Source organism: Zootoca vivipara, chromosome 1, assembly GCF_963506605.1.
Source record: "Zootoca vivipara chromosome 1, rZooViv1.1, whole genome shotgun sequence".
Lineage (NCBI taxonomy): Eukaryota > Metazoa > Chordata > Lepidosauria > Squamata > Lacertidae > Zootoca > Zootoca vivipara.
In genome coordinates, this window is record NC_083276.1 from 49,581,705 (window position 1) to 49,596,719 (window position 15,015).

At 44.4% G+C, this 15,015-nt stretch overlaps 2 protein-coding genes across 5 annotated transcripts in view; one reads left to right on the top strand and one right to left on the bottom strand.

The window, feature by feature from the left end:
- Positions 1-85: 85 nt before the first annotated feature.
- Positions 86-14,603, bottom strand: ZNF408 (zinc finger protein 408). 3 transcript variants are annotated; one of them, XM_035115180.2, is made up of 6 exons: positions 14,441-14,603; positions 14,136-14,335; positions 11,074-11,135; positions 8,520-8,821; positions 7,802-7,888; positions 86-6,966 (listed from the first exon to the last, which is right to left on the bottom strand). In XM_035115180.2, exons 1-6 carry the CDS (start codon positions 14,460-14,462, stop codon positions 5,270-5,272), a joined length of 2,370 nt encoding a protein of 789 aa, XP_034971071.1. In that variant the 5' UTR covers positions 14,463-14,603; the 3' UTR covers positions 86-5,269. The 3 variants fall into 3 exon arrangements, with proteins under 3 accessions (XP_034971071.1, XP_034971053.1, XP_034971062.1); XM_035115162.2 differs by having other exon boundaries at positions 14,136-14,603; XM_035115171.2 differs by lacking the exon at positions 7,802-7,888 and having other exon boundaries at positions 14,136-14,603.
- Positions 14,597-15,015, top strand: part of ARHGAP1 (Rho GTPase activating protein 1) — a 28,151-nt gene continuing 27,732 nt past the window's right edge. Inside the window, exon 1 of one of the 2 annotated variants that reach the window (XM_035115193.2) lies at positions 14,597-14,760. The gene's annotated coding sequence lies outside the window, so the exon portion shown is untranslated. Of the gene's footprint in view, positions 14,761-14,873; positions 15,007-15,015 lie in introns of those variants that run through there. The other variant, XM_035115201.2, reaches the window with a different exon arrangement.

Here is a 15,015-nt window from a genome sequence, read left to right on the forward strand (position 1 = left end):
TAAGTTTGAGGATCTCACTATCTCACCCACCCTGGTTTTTCTCTCCCTCCCTTGCATTTTTGCTTTCAGGTGCCTTGGTGGCACAAGCAACCAATGGAACAAGAACAATTCCATCCATACGTTTAGATTGTTTGTGGTCTCAGAACACCAAATAAACATGGACTGACATTAGGAAACAATATGCATGTCATATTATTACGTCATTATTTCATAAAGCAGAGGACATTTGGCTATCCTGGCTTAAAATAAGGGAACTGCCATTTGTTTAGGAAATCCTCCTGTTCTAGATATTTAATCCAGATGCCAAAAGGTCTATTCCCTGTCTTTACTTCTGTGATCCTGTTCTAGAATACATTGAGTGACTGAATGAGTTTCTTCTCCCTTCCACAATTTATAATTCTTTGATTCTTGGATGTCTCTCAGCAAAATATCCAATGAGATCCCCATGACTCCTTTCTGAATGCCCAAAGAGAGGTGCTTGATTATGTGTGTGCTGGAGAGGAGTCCAAGAAGTCAGAACAGATGGAAGACACCAAGGAGTCAAGTCATTAAATATTTGCATCCTGTTTCGGTTCATTTGTATTTTTTTAAAAAATTTCCCATTTAATTGTGGTTTGGACATACAGGTAAATGAACTTAAAACAAATATTTGGTATATTGACCAGCCACTTTTAATGAGTAAACGTAATTTTCAAACAGATGCATGTCATAAACTCTTCAAGTTTGTAGTGCAAGTCCTGTAAGGTGAATACAGATGAATAACTATTGTATTCACTGAACACGATATTCAATATTCATTGAATACAATATACAAAATTGAATACAAAAACTTCATTGGGTTCAAATGAGTATGGAAAAGCAGCTAAACTCAAAGGCCCATAGCACCCTTCAATGAAGAAAGGCTTGAGAACATAGGGTTTTACTTTAAGAAGGAATACAGAAGTTTGTAAACTCATGAAAGCTTGGAGCGAGCAGCTAGAGCAAAATGTATTCTGCTTTCATTAACACTTATGTACACTCAGTGCAGCTGACTGGGACTAGGTCCAGGACTTAAAAAGGAAGCACTTCTTCACACATAATGTAAGACAATAAGGTGTGGGGAGCTAGCAGCTTGGCACTTCTGAAAAAGAGATGCCGGAACTCACCATGAATGCCTCCCTCATTCTCTTAGTATGGCAAAGGCCTGACAGGTGCCAGAACTGAGTTCGAGTGAGTTTCCCCTGAAAATAGCCCTGGCTAAATAGAACCTCCATTTTAAGGGGCAGCACAGCTCTATCAGATGAACAAAACACCACAGAGTGTCTATTACCTTGCTTATGAGCTCTAGAGACATCTGACTGGCTACTAGAAACAGAATGCTGGACTTGATAAATCCAGCAAAGCAATTCTTATCTTCAGATTTATTGAGATGAGTCTCATTGATAAAATAATTAAATTAGGAGCCAGTACAGTTAGATCTTGAAATTCTTAGTAGTAGCCTAAGGCCATAATCTGAGCCATATACTCTTCATCAAAAGAAATCAGCAACATCAAATTCATCACTTGGAATTTAGGTCTTTGGAGATTCCAAATTAGTCCACCGTTTAGTAAAACAGGTCCCTACCCCATCCTCATCTGAGACAAACTGTAAGTGTAGGAGGAGCTTAGAGAACTATCAATCTCAGGCCCCTTTCTCTTGCTCTTCTCTGTCTCTCTTCTGTAATGGTCTTCTAGTCAGTATTTGTTATCTCCATCGTAGGCAAGTAAATATTAGCATTAGGGTAGCTGGGAAGTGACTCTTTGGCCACTTGTACAAAGAGCAATTGCACAGTCCCCGCCTCCAACAGATTGCAGAGTTTGAAGAACACAGAGTCTCTTTCTAACACACAATAAAGCAAAGAGATTTGAGAAATGTCCAGTTCTGGGTCTAGCATACTGGGATATTTAGGCAGAGCCTGAGTTCAGGAGAACATCCAGACAAAGAGTTCTGGCCCATGTATGAAGGGAAACTTTTGGAGAACATTCACAAGCTGTCAAGACTACAGCACTGCTTCCTGTAATATCTTCTCAAACCTGAACCTTTGTGAAGGCTGAGATCAGACTGGTAGCCCTCCTTAATTCAGCATTTCTAACTTCCTGAACAAGTCCCCTTTCCACCTTATAACATCTGCTACAATCTCTTTCTAGTACAGGGGTCAGCAAACTTTTTCAGCAGGGGGGCCGGTCCACTGTCCCTCAGACCTTGTGGGGGGCCGGACTATATTTTGAAAAAATATATGAACGAATTCCTATGCCCCACAAATAACCCAGAGATGCATTTTAAATAAAAGAACACATTCTACTCATGTAAAAACACCAGGCAGGCCCCACAAATAACCCAGAGATGCATTTTAAATAAAAGCACACATTCTACTCATGTAGAAAAACATGCTGATTCCCGGACCGTCCGCGGGCTGGATTGAGAAGGTGATTGGGCCGCATCCGGTCCCCGGGCCTTAGTTTGGGGGACCCCTGTTCTAGTAAATATTAATAACTGCCAATCCATCAGGTTGCAGCAGAGAGAAAGATGGGAAGCAGTGCCACTCAAATATCTCAGCTGAGAGGCTATCTCCGTTTGGCTCTACCTCTCCTTGACTTGTTTACATTCAGGCTGGTCTTTGCAATAACTTCGTAACTTAAAAAACTGGTACCCAAGTCTGCTTAATTCTCGCCACCTTCTAAACATGTGACACAAAAGATAGTAAACGATCTTGTGCGTTCATGCTCTTACATGAGTGGCTCAGAGTGTCTTTTTGTCTGAGGCATTATCACAGGACTCCCAACCCCTTGTTATCAAACCATGTGCACCATGCAAACAAGTGCATATGCTTAAAAGACTGGCATAAGACACCTCCCTCTAATCCGTGATTGGTTGGGATCAGTGCAACCAACAAACGTGCTTGACACCACATCAGCAATGACGGAAGACTGATATTTTGACTCATGCGCGGATTTCCTTGGTTTTGGCATCAGCAAGTCACTTTGCAGCTGTGTCAATATTGATACATGCAAAAGCTGCACCACTCTCTTGGAAAAGACAAAAAACATACATGCCAGCCATTCTAGATCACTGCTCAAAATCCTACTGCCTCAAAAGGCTGCTCCCTTTGTGACTGCTTGTAAATGTACCACTGGGTGAGCCCAACAGTAGGAAGTCAGTACTGTAATCTCAAGCATCTGCTTACTTTATCAAAACATGTGGGGGTAGCAGACACATAGGAAAAGCAACAAGTGTAGTTATGTGACCTATTGCTACCAGCACCAAATGACAGCTGGCCCATCCTAAGTATCCAAGAAGGAAGCATGTGGTAAATGAACACCACTTTGCAGAGACTGTAACTACAGTATATAATAAATTATGTTGTTGACAATGGGAGCCACCTAGCGAATGAATAAACCCAAGTGCAAACCTCAATGTATTTTCTGGAAATAGCAAAGCACTAAGGAAGGACTCTCTTAAAATTCATATTGGACCACAGACACTCGCAATCCAATTTCTACCCAGCCGTGAAGTTTTGATTTGGCTTTGGGCAATTCAGACTCTCTTGGCTCAGTTTCTTATGTGTTAAAATACCCGGCTGGCCTATCACCGCAGGATGCTGGGAAGAAGAAAATTACTCTCAAGTAGTGAATACAACTAAATAAAGTGATACAAAAATGGAAAAATAAAAAAAATCCCATCCAATATTAATTCAAATTAGCTTGGCCCAAAACTACTAACTATACATTGCAACACTATGGTGCAACATGACCTCCTGACGGGAAGTCTCTGATACTCACTGTCAGGGAAAAGCTAAACAAAAGAAAAGTAGAAAATTTGGCAAAGTACTATGTTAAAACAAGACAATGTAATTAAGCACCATTTTCATTTGTCATTGTTTTTATATAATGAAATGCATTACAAGCATAGCAAAGCTCTTCCTCACTGATTTACTTCCATGTGAATGAAAACTGTTACCATTTGAATCTTGCTCCTGCAGTATGAAGTGGTCTAATCCAGCAACACAGGTATCATATGCAACTGCTGAGATGATATTTTACCAGATCCAATGAATTGGTTTGATTTTAAAAGCAAACCTTTGGACTATAGTTGCATCCACCCTGGGATCTACAATTCTCACTCAGACTGCAATGTGTTGACTTGGGCAAAACCCAAACACTGTCTTGGTAGGTATCAAACAAATGTCTCTGGGCAGTCAGGACTCCACATCATGGTAATATACATAACCAACAACCACAATTTGGCTAGATTGCATGGTGACTATCACAGCATCACCAGCACAAGCCCATGGAGAGGTATAACTGGCAAAAGAAGCACCTATATGTTCCGTCTGAGTCACACAATTGACTGCATGTGCTACCACCACAATGTTTTTGAGAGCTGCTTACATCACCAAGATAATGTGGGAGTTGGATCTTAGCCAATGCTGTCATTAACTGTAATTAAAGCAGGCATCTGATGGCTTCCATCCCCTACTCAGATGCAGCAAGTATCAAGTTAAAGCACATCTAAGCACAGTTTGGGCAAATGAGTCAGGAGCAGTAGCTTCCTGTTATTTATATCCTTGAAGCTAAAGAACTTTGAACCCTCACTGGTGTTGACACAATCCTTGCACACCTCAGAAAACTGCTCTTTTACTTTAAAAAAAGATATACTTCCATACTTTCTATTGCATTAATTCTTGGACCATATGTGCATAACCATGTGGAAGTCTGCAGATTCTTCACCACTCACTCAGTTTTGCCAAGTGTTCACTAAACATATGTAACACACAAGCAGAACCGGTGCAGTTCCTGACACTGGATCAATTTGAAACAAATTTTGATAGTATATAAGAGATGCTTAGTGAAGGCTTTCTTCCAGGCATAACCTGATCTACCAGGCAGACCCTTTTGCCCAGGCTTATGGGCTTTGGAAATGATGGTGGAAATCATCTAGCTAAACTCGTGGAAGCTGTCAAGACCAACTACAATGAGAGATAAGATGAGATTCGTCGTCACTGGGGTGGCAATCTTCTGGGGCCAAAGTCAGTGGCCTGCATTGCTAAGCTTGAAAAAACCAAGGCTAAAGAACTGGCCACTAAACTTGGATAGATGTATCAGATTTGCCTCAAGAAGTTATTCCCATAAAAATAGAATACTGCAAAATAAAAATAATAATAACCCACATGCTGTTTTCTTGTAAGCACATAGAAAAAGCACATTTAGATTTCCAAAGATGTTTTAATGACATCTGCAAAAAGATTGACGGTCATGTCCCCACCTCCACCACCTCCGCCACTGTGCTAAAACTGACACCCTCTTGAATAATGAACATGTCACTGGCGGAGCCCTGCTCCTGCACAATGATGCATTCTTTCTCCGTGTCCGAGACAGCAATCTCAATGACATTCTTGTGCTCGGCAGAGCTCTGCTGTGCAGTAACATAGTGCCCATCATTGGTGATAAGGAGCTCTGTGTGGTTTCCAGGCACTGCCGTGTCCACAGAGCGCACTACCAGCACAGCTGGCTGCTCTGAAGCTAGCAGCTCCTGGGGGGCTTTCGTGCCCCTTTTGGATGGATCTCCGTCTAGGTTTCCTTTGTGCTCAAGCTGGTGACGTCGCAGGCTCTGGGGGAGGGTGTAGCCCATGCCACAAATTTGGCACTGGTGTGGTTTGTCAGCGTGGTGGGCTTTCTGGTGGCGTCGCAATTTTGTGGCCAGAGGATAGGATTTGGGGCACAGATGGCAGCGGAAAGGGCGCTCGCCTGTATGCAAACGTTCGTGAGCCCGTAACGTGTGGGGATCACGCAGTGCTTTCCCACACACTGTGCACAGGTGAGCCTCACCTGTGTGGGAGATCAGGTGACGGCGCAGCTCAGGGCGCTGCGGGAAGGCATCTCCACAGAAGTGGCAGCAGTAAGGGCGCTCCCCTGTATGCAAGCGAAGGTGCCCACGGAGATTGCCCTGCTGTCGGAAAGACTTGGGGCAGTAGGGACAGGTATATGGGCGTTCCCCTGTGTGCAGCCGCATATGGTTGCGCAATGACCCAGGGTTGGCCAGCTGCCGCTCGCATATCACACACTGGCAGGCGGCGGCAGCAGATGGCCTTGGCTCCTTAGCCTGGTGAGTTTTGCGATGGATCCGGAGAGAGGGCCGACGGGCAAAGGATTTCCCACAGTCAGGGCATACAAAAGGGCGCTGGCCTGTGTGCAGCACCTGGTGTTCTTGAAGGTCCCGTTTGGTGCCATAACTCTTGTGGCACTGTGGGCAGGGGAATGGCCGCACCCCTCGGTGGCCCAGTGTGTGCGCTTTAAAGCTTTCTTCTGAGCTATAGCTCTTGCCACACTCTGTGCACAGGAACGGTTTGTGATCAGTATGCACAAAGTGGTGCTTCTTCAGGTGGCAAAGCTGCAGGAAGGCTTTGCCACACTCTTTGCACCGGTATCGTCGCTCGTGGTCTGCCTCCTTGATCTGTGGAGCACTACCAATGTTGCTTGGAGACACTTCCTCCTGCTTAGGACTTTCACTCTGCTCCTCCACTCTGTCCCTGGGTGTAGACATGGCACATCCACTGGGGGCTCCTTCAGCACAAGATTGGCCCCTCAACACCTCCACCTTCTCAGCCAAGTGAGCACTGGGTTGAATTGCACTGGATGGGGGTGGATGTGAACAAATGTCAGTTGGTTTTACCTTGGATAGTGTCTCATTCACTTGCTCTGTTTGAGGATGCAGCACATCATCCTCTTTACTTCCACCCTCCTCAGCCACAGAGCAGCTCACAATGGGCTGCTTCTCTCCATGCTGCTCCTTGGAGTCCCTGACCTCACGTTGCAGGGACCCATTTCCAGTCCTTTTCTTGTGATCACTTTCCAGGCCAGGAGGCTGCTTGACTGGCAGCTTCTTATCCAGCAAAGGAAGACAATGGGCTCTGGCTTTCTGCTCCACAACCTTGGGGATATCAAGAGCACCTGCAATTTGAACCAGTAACCATTAGCTCCCTTAACAAAGAAAACAAAGTAATTATTGACACTTCAAGGTGAGACTTGTGTTTCTATGCACTGCTCTACTCCCCACCTACTGCCTCAATCATGCTGAACAGAGATATTTTGCTGAGCACAGAGGCTCGAGAAGTTCTACTAGTTATCAAAGCAGTGCTTCTGAGAATTGAAACATAGCTGGGTTTTAGCTAGGTAACTCTGCTTGAATTTAAATATCCAAAAAGTTTAGAATTTGGGGAGAAATATTTCAGTAACTTCTGTAAGCACAGCTTCCTTAATCTTTTTGACGCAATTTGGATTTCTCTGAAGTGCTTTACCATATAACTTAGAATGAGGTTACAGAAATGTGTAGAAACAGCAAATTTCAACACTCTTATCATGTGTAATCTTTGCTGTTTTCTTTAGAAAGCAAGAATTGCAAACTACAACAGCTTATCCATACAGTCACAATATCAGGGACCTGTGTTTCTCCCTTATTCATAACAAGCAGAGTTACCTTGAGCAGTTAAATTCACCTAAGAAAATTAAGGAAACAGACATGGATATAGAATGCATAGCTGCCAAGTTTTCCCTTTTCTCGCGAGGAAGCCTATTCAGCATAAGGGAAAATCCCTTTAAAAAGGGATAACTTGGCAGCTATGATAGAATGTCACAGGGAAATGAAGTTGTGTGCGTGAGAAAACCAAGAGAGTAAGGCGCCTGACTGATTCCAGCATTATGGACAGGAGTTGCCCACATTATTTGTGGGTGCCCATGATTTGTTAAAATGGTATAAAAATAATGTAAGCTTCTAGTGCAGACATACCTTCAGATATTTGATCAAATGTACTCTGGCATGATAAACATTCTGATTCACCATGTGCACTTCTCAAAGAAATCACCTCTTCCAGCACTGCAATAAGATAGCAAAGCACTGTTTGGAAGGATGGGACTGGCCAGTGCTGTTGAGCAAAATAAAGGTCACTGGCTAGAGGAGTGGACACTTCTGCCTGGCTGTGGGCTGATTGAATTGTCCTGGGCAAGAATATGCTTCCACACTTGATTCCCAATCTCTGTACTTGGGATGTTGAAAGGCAGCCTCTCAGGGGATTGTGCCTTGAAAGCACTGCTGAAATATTCCTTATTCACAGCAAGCGAGTGTATACATTCTGAACAAGTTGCCTCCCACAGTATCATTTGAAGGAAAAAAAGGAGCCCCTAACTTTCAAGTTAAAATATTACTATCAGTCTGAGTTTCTTCACAAACAGATGGCAATTTAGGTCTGTGAAAATCAAATCATGCACCATAAACTCTTTTTGTGAAAGGAAGGACAAAACACAAGGTGCTTCAACTACAGTTGCCTGGGTGTGCAGAGTTTGGCAGTGGAGTTCTTTGCTTAAGGAACATGCATGTTTCTATTACCAAGTATGTTAAGTCAATTTTTTAAAGAATAAAAACCCTTCCTGTTTCTGATGCTGCTTAAATCACCTGTGATACCCCCTACCCCCTTCTAACTAAGACTCTAGGAATTCATGTACAGTACCTGCAAAAGAATCTATTGCATCGCCATCTAGGGAAGCATCTCCTTTCTGTGTCAAAGTCTTTGCTTCCACAGTGGTGGTCTTAGCTAGCTGCTCCTCTACCATTTTCCTCTGTGCGACAAATACCCCATCTGATATATTTGCTGGTGCATTCTTTTCCAGGCAAGCAGGACTGGCCTCTGTGAACCAGTACAGCAGTTCAGTGCCAGCTGCAACGGGACAGCATACTCGGATGTGGAGCTCCCCATTGATCCATACTAATGCCACATTTGCCTCATCTTTATCCCGGCTTTGCTTCACCAAGCTGTAAGACACGTTATGCCAAGCATCAGTATCCAATATGGGCTTTGTCTGAAGTATAGGGGCATGACAAGGCTCTAGAGAGGCAGTGCAGGTGGGTGTTATGTGAGACGGAAGGGGGCCTCAGTCAGGTCTATCAACTAATATGTCTATAGATCCTGACGGTTTTTTTGAGTAGCCTCCTAGGAAAAGTCAATTCAGAATACTTTTGTTGAGACAGATTTATGAGTCGATCTAACTCAGCATTGTTCACACTGACTGGTAGTAGTTCTCCAGAGTTTTAGGCAGGGGTCCTCCTTGGAGGTACAGTGATGGAAAGCTGTTTATAAAACCATATAGGTAACAAAACACCTAGTTCATATAAAATGGATTCTGAGAGTGGCCACACAAGAGTACTGATTAAGGGTGCAAAAGACTTGCAGCTGCTTCGTTTGTTATATTTAAAGTCACATATAGGACGTTTAATCTGCACAAAATTGCTGGCTCATGACTGATTGGTCAAATTGCCCTCTCCAAAGGCTAAATGAATATATTTAGATTTACCATCCTATTTTTTAGGAAGATGAATAATTATTTAAGAGATCTTTGTTAGACTAAATAGAAATTTATTGCTAGCTGTAAAATATTGAGTTGTATTCAATTAAATCCAGGCAGAATAGAGCCAATGAAATTAATGAGCCCAAGTGAGTCAAGTCCATTAATGTAAACATGTCTACTCAAAATAAGACTAGCACCGAATATCACTTACTGATTTTATTTATGTTTTTAAGGGTGGAATTCATCATAGTGATATTACAATCCTATCAACACAGGCATTTCAGCTTGCTGGACAGAACCATCTCCCCTCTCCTTCCCCTGAACACTCTTCTGGGGATTCTCCTGACCCCCTCAGAGAGAATTTGGCATAAGAGAAGGGAGGAAGTTCCAGTGCACTGGTTCTTATTAGAACACCTGCTTAGTCGAATATGTCCCAATTTTTCTTCTTGATTTTTATGACTTTAGGTTTTTTTCTATGTAAATGGAGTTAATTTTTTAAAAAGCTATAATCCACTTAGTTTTCTTTCCAGGGGAAACCATGGAAGGCATGTATTATAATTATTGATGAGAGGCAACTTAGATGGATTAACACAGAGCTGTTTTGACAATATAACCTAAGAAACCAATAAGCCTGACATTTTAGCTCGCTCCAGAATGCATTGGGAGACAAATTTATGTGCTGCCATACCCTGTAGCTGATTTCCTTCAGCATTAGGAAAAAGTTGCAAGATGAGAAGACAGACAGCAGAGGAGCTACTCAGCTCCTAGGGGTGACAAAGGAAAAGAGCAGAGAGCTAGTTGCTATTAAACAGGCCAGTTTCAAAATCTGCAGCAAAAACATTTATTGATCACACATGTATCACTCATTCTTCAGTGGCTAACATACCAAAACCTATATATCCTCTAACAGTTACTTTTTGGATTTACAGAGGCAAACAGAGTCATCAGAAATAAATTCCAGGATCACATCTGATTTATCAGCAAAATTTATCAGCAAAATGATTTATCAGCAAAATTTATCATCTCATTGCTCTGTTATATATTTGTTATATATCTGGATTGATTTTTGAGATGTGTGAGAATAAAGTCCTTCACATCATCATATGCTGAAAGTTCATCTGGCTGCTTGAAGAAACCATCAAGTGATTGCTGCACTACAATTTGTGATAACAAACACTGAGTTTGTGGTGCAGCCATATCTGCTTTTCAACAGAAATGGCCCCATACTGGTTGCCGGAAAAATGTTAAGTGCTGTTGGTGAGATAAATACTAAAGTCTGATTCTCACAACTTACATAATTTTCAGGATTGACGGTAAAACATCTATGTGGTTTACAAACAAGTTAAAAAACAGTTTGCGTGAATTGACCCTAACTTGTTCATTATGATAAAAAAATTCCTTCAGTAGCACCTTAAAGACCAACTAAGTTTTTATTTTGGTATGAGCTTTCGTGTGCATGCACACTTCTTCAGATATCTGAAGAAGTGTGCATGCACACGAAAGCTCATAACAAAATAAAAACTTAGTTGGTCTTTAAGGTGCTACTGAAGGAATTTTTTTATTTTGCTTCGACTCAGACCAACACGGCTACTTACCTGTAACTTGTTCATTATGGTTTGAATGATCGTAGCCAACAAACCACTTCATTAGATGTATGAAGTTTGCTGAGAAAGTTGTAAAGCAGAACGCAAGTTACCCACATAGTTTTGCTGTTCTCACCTTTTCCAGCTTGCTATCCTGTTGCAAGCAGAAGCCTCTTTCCAGCAAGCTGGTGGAAGTTCCTGAAACACAAGAGTAAGGGGAGTCCCAGTTAGAGAGGTATTTTAATTCCCATGGGCAGATCTTAAGCCCAGAACTAATGGGCTAGCTGTCCTTTTCACCTGAGGGTCAATTCAACAATCAAGTTGGCATATTATGAATGAGTGTGGTGGCCTATGCTCTCAGGGCCAACATACATATAATGTAGGCAATATGCCGTTAGGTCTTCCAATGTCTTTTTATTTACTTGAGAGCAGCTATGCACCCTTGCCTGGATCACAGCCTTCACACTGTTTCCTCTGTTGAAATTACCATCCTAAGTTTAAATGCACAGCTCACATCCTCTAGCAGCTGTGCATTCAGTACTGTGGGCCCAATTTTATGGAACTCCCTTCTATTTGAGATCAGACAATCCCCCTTCCTGTTGAACACTGGGTGCCTACTGACGACTTTTCATTCTGGCAGACATTTTAATGAAATCGACTGATTTATGGTTTCAACTTATTTTTATTTTCATTGCATTGCACTATTGTACATCATTTAAGAGACTGCCATAATTAAGCAATATATAAATTGTCAAAAGAAAAATAAATGAATGAGCTGTTGTTTGCCCTACAGGAGGTGGGGAGGAAGTTAGGTAATGTCATCGGCCCCTCGGTCCTATCAGGATTGGGCACCTGTAATGGTGAATGGTGTGGGTCTTCTCTTCTCCATGCAACATTAGATGTCAGAACAGGGGAAACAAAGCTACATCATCTTAGCTCTTGTCACTGCTCCTCTTAAGAAGAGCAGAGAATCATTGGGGAGGGGGGAGGACTCTGACTAGCCAGTGGGAGGAGCTGAACAAGAGGAGCTCGAGGTAGAGGGGCAGGACAGTATTGTGGCCACAAACCTGGCACCACTTTTGTAGCTGCATTTGCATACATTTGCATACATTTGTGTGCACAGCAGGCTAGTGAGGCAAGAGAGTCTCATGAGTGAGCATACTCCATTTAGTCTTTTAAAAACTTGGTGGGAGGGGTGTGACAACCATTGGGACATCTTCTAGCTTCCATTCATAGAATCAAGAATTGTAGAGCTGGAAGGGAACTTGAGGGCTATCTGGTCCACCTCTCTGCAATGCAGGAATCTTTTGCCCAGTGTGGGGCTTGAACCCACAACCCTGAGATTAAGAGTCTCATGCTCTACCAACTCAGTTATTCAGTTCTGAATCACTTGTCTTGCTCTTGTAACTTGAACTCTTTACGACTGAACCTGTGCTTGCTGCTAGCCTGAGTAAAGATCGCTTCCTTACTCTGAAGTAAGTACTGTGTGATTTCAATCATGGAAATAAGGATAGTTAATCATCTTCCCTAAGCACTGCTTCACCAACCCATTATCCTCCCTCTGCAGTATGTTTTTAAGCTATTAAAAAATAATCCCAAGATACAGTGATTGCTACTATATCACATATAGTTCAGCCCTCAGATCCACAGTAACAATTATTGGTACTTACTGTAATTCAACACATGTTCAACTGAGTTGTCAGAAATAGGAGGAGCTTAGATTATTATTTGTAATACTACTACTACTTGTAAAGTCACTTTGGGAAAATACAGCCATGTGGTGAACTGTTTGCCTATAGAGCTTCAGCAGCTACAAACTATCCACCCACTTTCATTCAGTTGTAGTAAATACTTGCCTCACTAGATGGCCTGATACTACAGATGACCAACTCTCCCTACACTGTTGCGGTCACTTTGCAATGACCTTTTAAAGCAGCTGGGAGTAGTGCACAGTAGTGGCTAGACTATGTAGGAGACCAAATGTTAAAACTGCTCAGATAATAATAGAGGAGTAAGTGGCCTTGAGCAACAATAACTTTCAGTGCTCCTTCACAGAATTGTTGAGTGGATAAAAATGTGCCTGACTGTAAGTTGTCTTGAGTACTAGTAAAGTGGAATATAAACTAAGCAGACATCATGCCACATTCAGTCAGTTTCAACCCATGCAATGAGCAGGGGTATGCCAAGTGAGGGCTGAGTTGTGTGCATGATCGAGCAGATACATGACTGCTTCATGAGAAACAAACTTCACCTTTGAAGCACATTCTCAATGGGACAACTAGGTAACATGAAGTGACTACAGTTCAGACTTCTATAAACAGAAAGAGGAAAGTGCGGCACCAGAGCTAGGTGTGTGTGCAATTACCTTCTTACATGAAAAACCTTGCTAGTTTGGACAAAAGGTAAAGGGACCCCTGACCATTAGGTCCAGTCGTGACCGACTCTGGGGTTGCGCGCTCATCTCGCATTATTGGCCGAGGGAGCCAGCGTATAGCTTCCAGGTCATGTGGCCAGCATGACAAAGCCGCTTCTGGCAAACCAGAGCAGCACATGGAAACGCCGTTTACCTTCCCGCTGTAGCGGTTCCTATTTATCTACTTGCATTTTGACGTGCTTTCGAACTGCTAGGTTGGCAGGAGCTGGGACCAAGCAACGGGAGCTCACCCCATCACAGGGATTCGAACCGCCGACCTTCTGATCAGCAAGCCCTAGGCTCAGTGGTTTAACCACAACGCCACCTGGGTCCCAGTTTGGACAAAAGGTCCATCTAACTCAGTATTCTAACAAGTCTGATATGGGGGCAATAGCCCACTCTGTCATGGCATTCAGTGGCATTCAGCTGCCGAAACACTGTGGCTAATAACCATTATGAGAGGAGGGGAAATGCCTTCTATCCCCTTTCTCCCACCCATGTGCAGGTGTGTAAATGATACCAGAAACCAATCAAAACTATTTTTTGGCCACCCAGAAGTGACCAGGACAGCTGCACTTTGAAGAGAGAAATTGGGCAAGCAAACTGCTTTCTTAACTGGTGGATATAACAAGCTGCACCTGCCAGAGTCCCTTCTCCCGGCAACCGAGAAGGGTCGGGCGTCTAGATTTGGTCGGCCGGGCAGGGGGTCGCGAGAGGGCGCCCCCCACTGGCCTGAGGGCTCTGACTGGAGGCCCAAACTTGTCCGCCGCCTGCCCATCGCTCACCGCCGGGAAGGCGCCCGCCTCCTGCTCCTCTTCCTCCGGCCCAAGCAGGAGCAGCAGCGCCCCCGGCTGCAAGGGGCTCCCCACACACCACACCCCAAGGCCCCTCTCGGCGGAGAGGGAAGGGCCCAGGGCTAAGCCCCGCGGAAGGCTCCACACTGGGCAGCAGGACCAGCCGCCGCCGCGCGCGTCCGGGGGCCGACCTGAAAGGGAAGCAGAAACAGGAAAGCAGTCAAGGACGCGGGGCGGCAAACGAACTCCGCTCCCTCCCGTCTCCCGGACCACGAAAGACACCTGCTCCCCCTCACTCTGGCCGGGGCTCTGCTCCATAACGGCTCCTGGGCGGAACGTTCCGCGCAACGAGCTGTGTTTGTGCCCGGACGGCTTTTCCCTTTCTCTCGCCGGCCTTTCCCAGAGGAGGAGGGAGCGTGTTGCCACGGAGACTCGTCCTTTTTCCGGTTCGGAGGCGGATGTTTGTGAAAGGGGGGTTTGACAGGCGGGAGTGGCGGCTGCTGGCGAGCGGAGGAGCGCTAAGTGCAGGAACTCCGTGCTGGGTGCGCGTTGTCCGCGTCGTCGGGGCTGCATCTCTTCCCTTCCCCCCAACGCACACACCTTCATGAGATAAATAGTGAGTGGAGGCCCAAGCGGGGCGGGGGTTCCTTCTGGGTTTATTCTCTTGTTTATTGGGGGGGGAGCGGGGGGCTGGGGGCGAAGTAGAGGGAGGGCGCATGCGTCGACTCCAGCCTCAGCGTGACTTTCGGAGGGAAGGAGGGAGGTCTCTTGTCAAGCAGGGGCCGCTGCCAGGCTCAGGGCTGGACTTCTGTCTCCACCCTCCCACCATCTCCGTTGGTGTCGTCGTTCTCAGAGTTGCCAGGTTCAGATC

Bases quoted from the DNA above. Each gene is read 5' to 3' on its own strand.
- ZNF408 (XM_035115162.2), bottom strand. From the start codon at position 14,462: ATGGAGCAGAGCCCCGGCCAGAGTGAGGGGGAGCAGGTGTCTTTCGTG. The intron at 8,822-11,073 runs GTGAGAACAGCA...CGTGTCTTACAG, and splicing joins AGGATAGCAAGCTGGAAAAG to CTTGGTGAAGCAAAGCCGGG. The intron at 7,889-8,519 runs GTACTGTACATG...ATCTTATTGCAG, and splicing joins TGCAATAGATTCTTTTGCAG to TGCTGGAAGAGGTGATTTCT.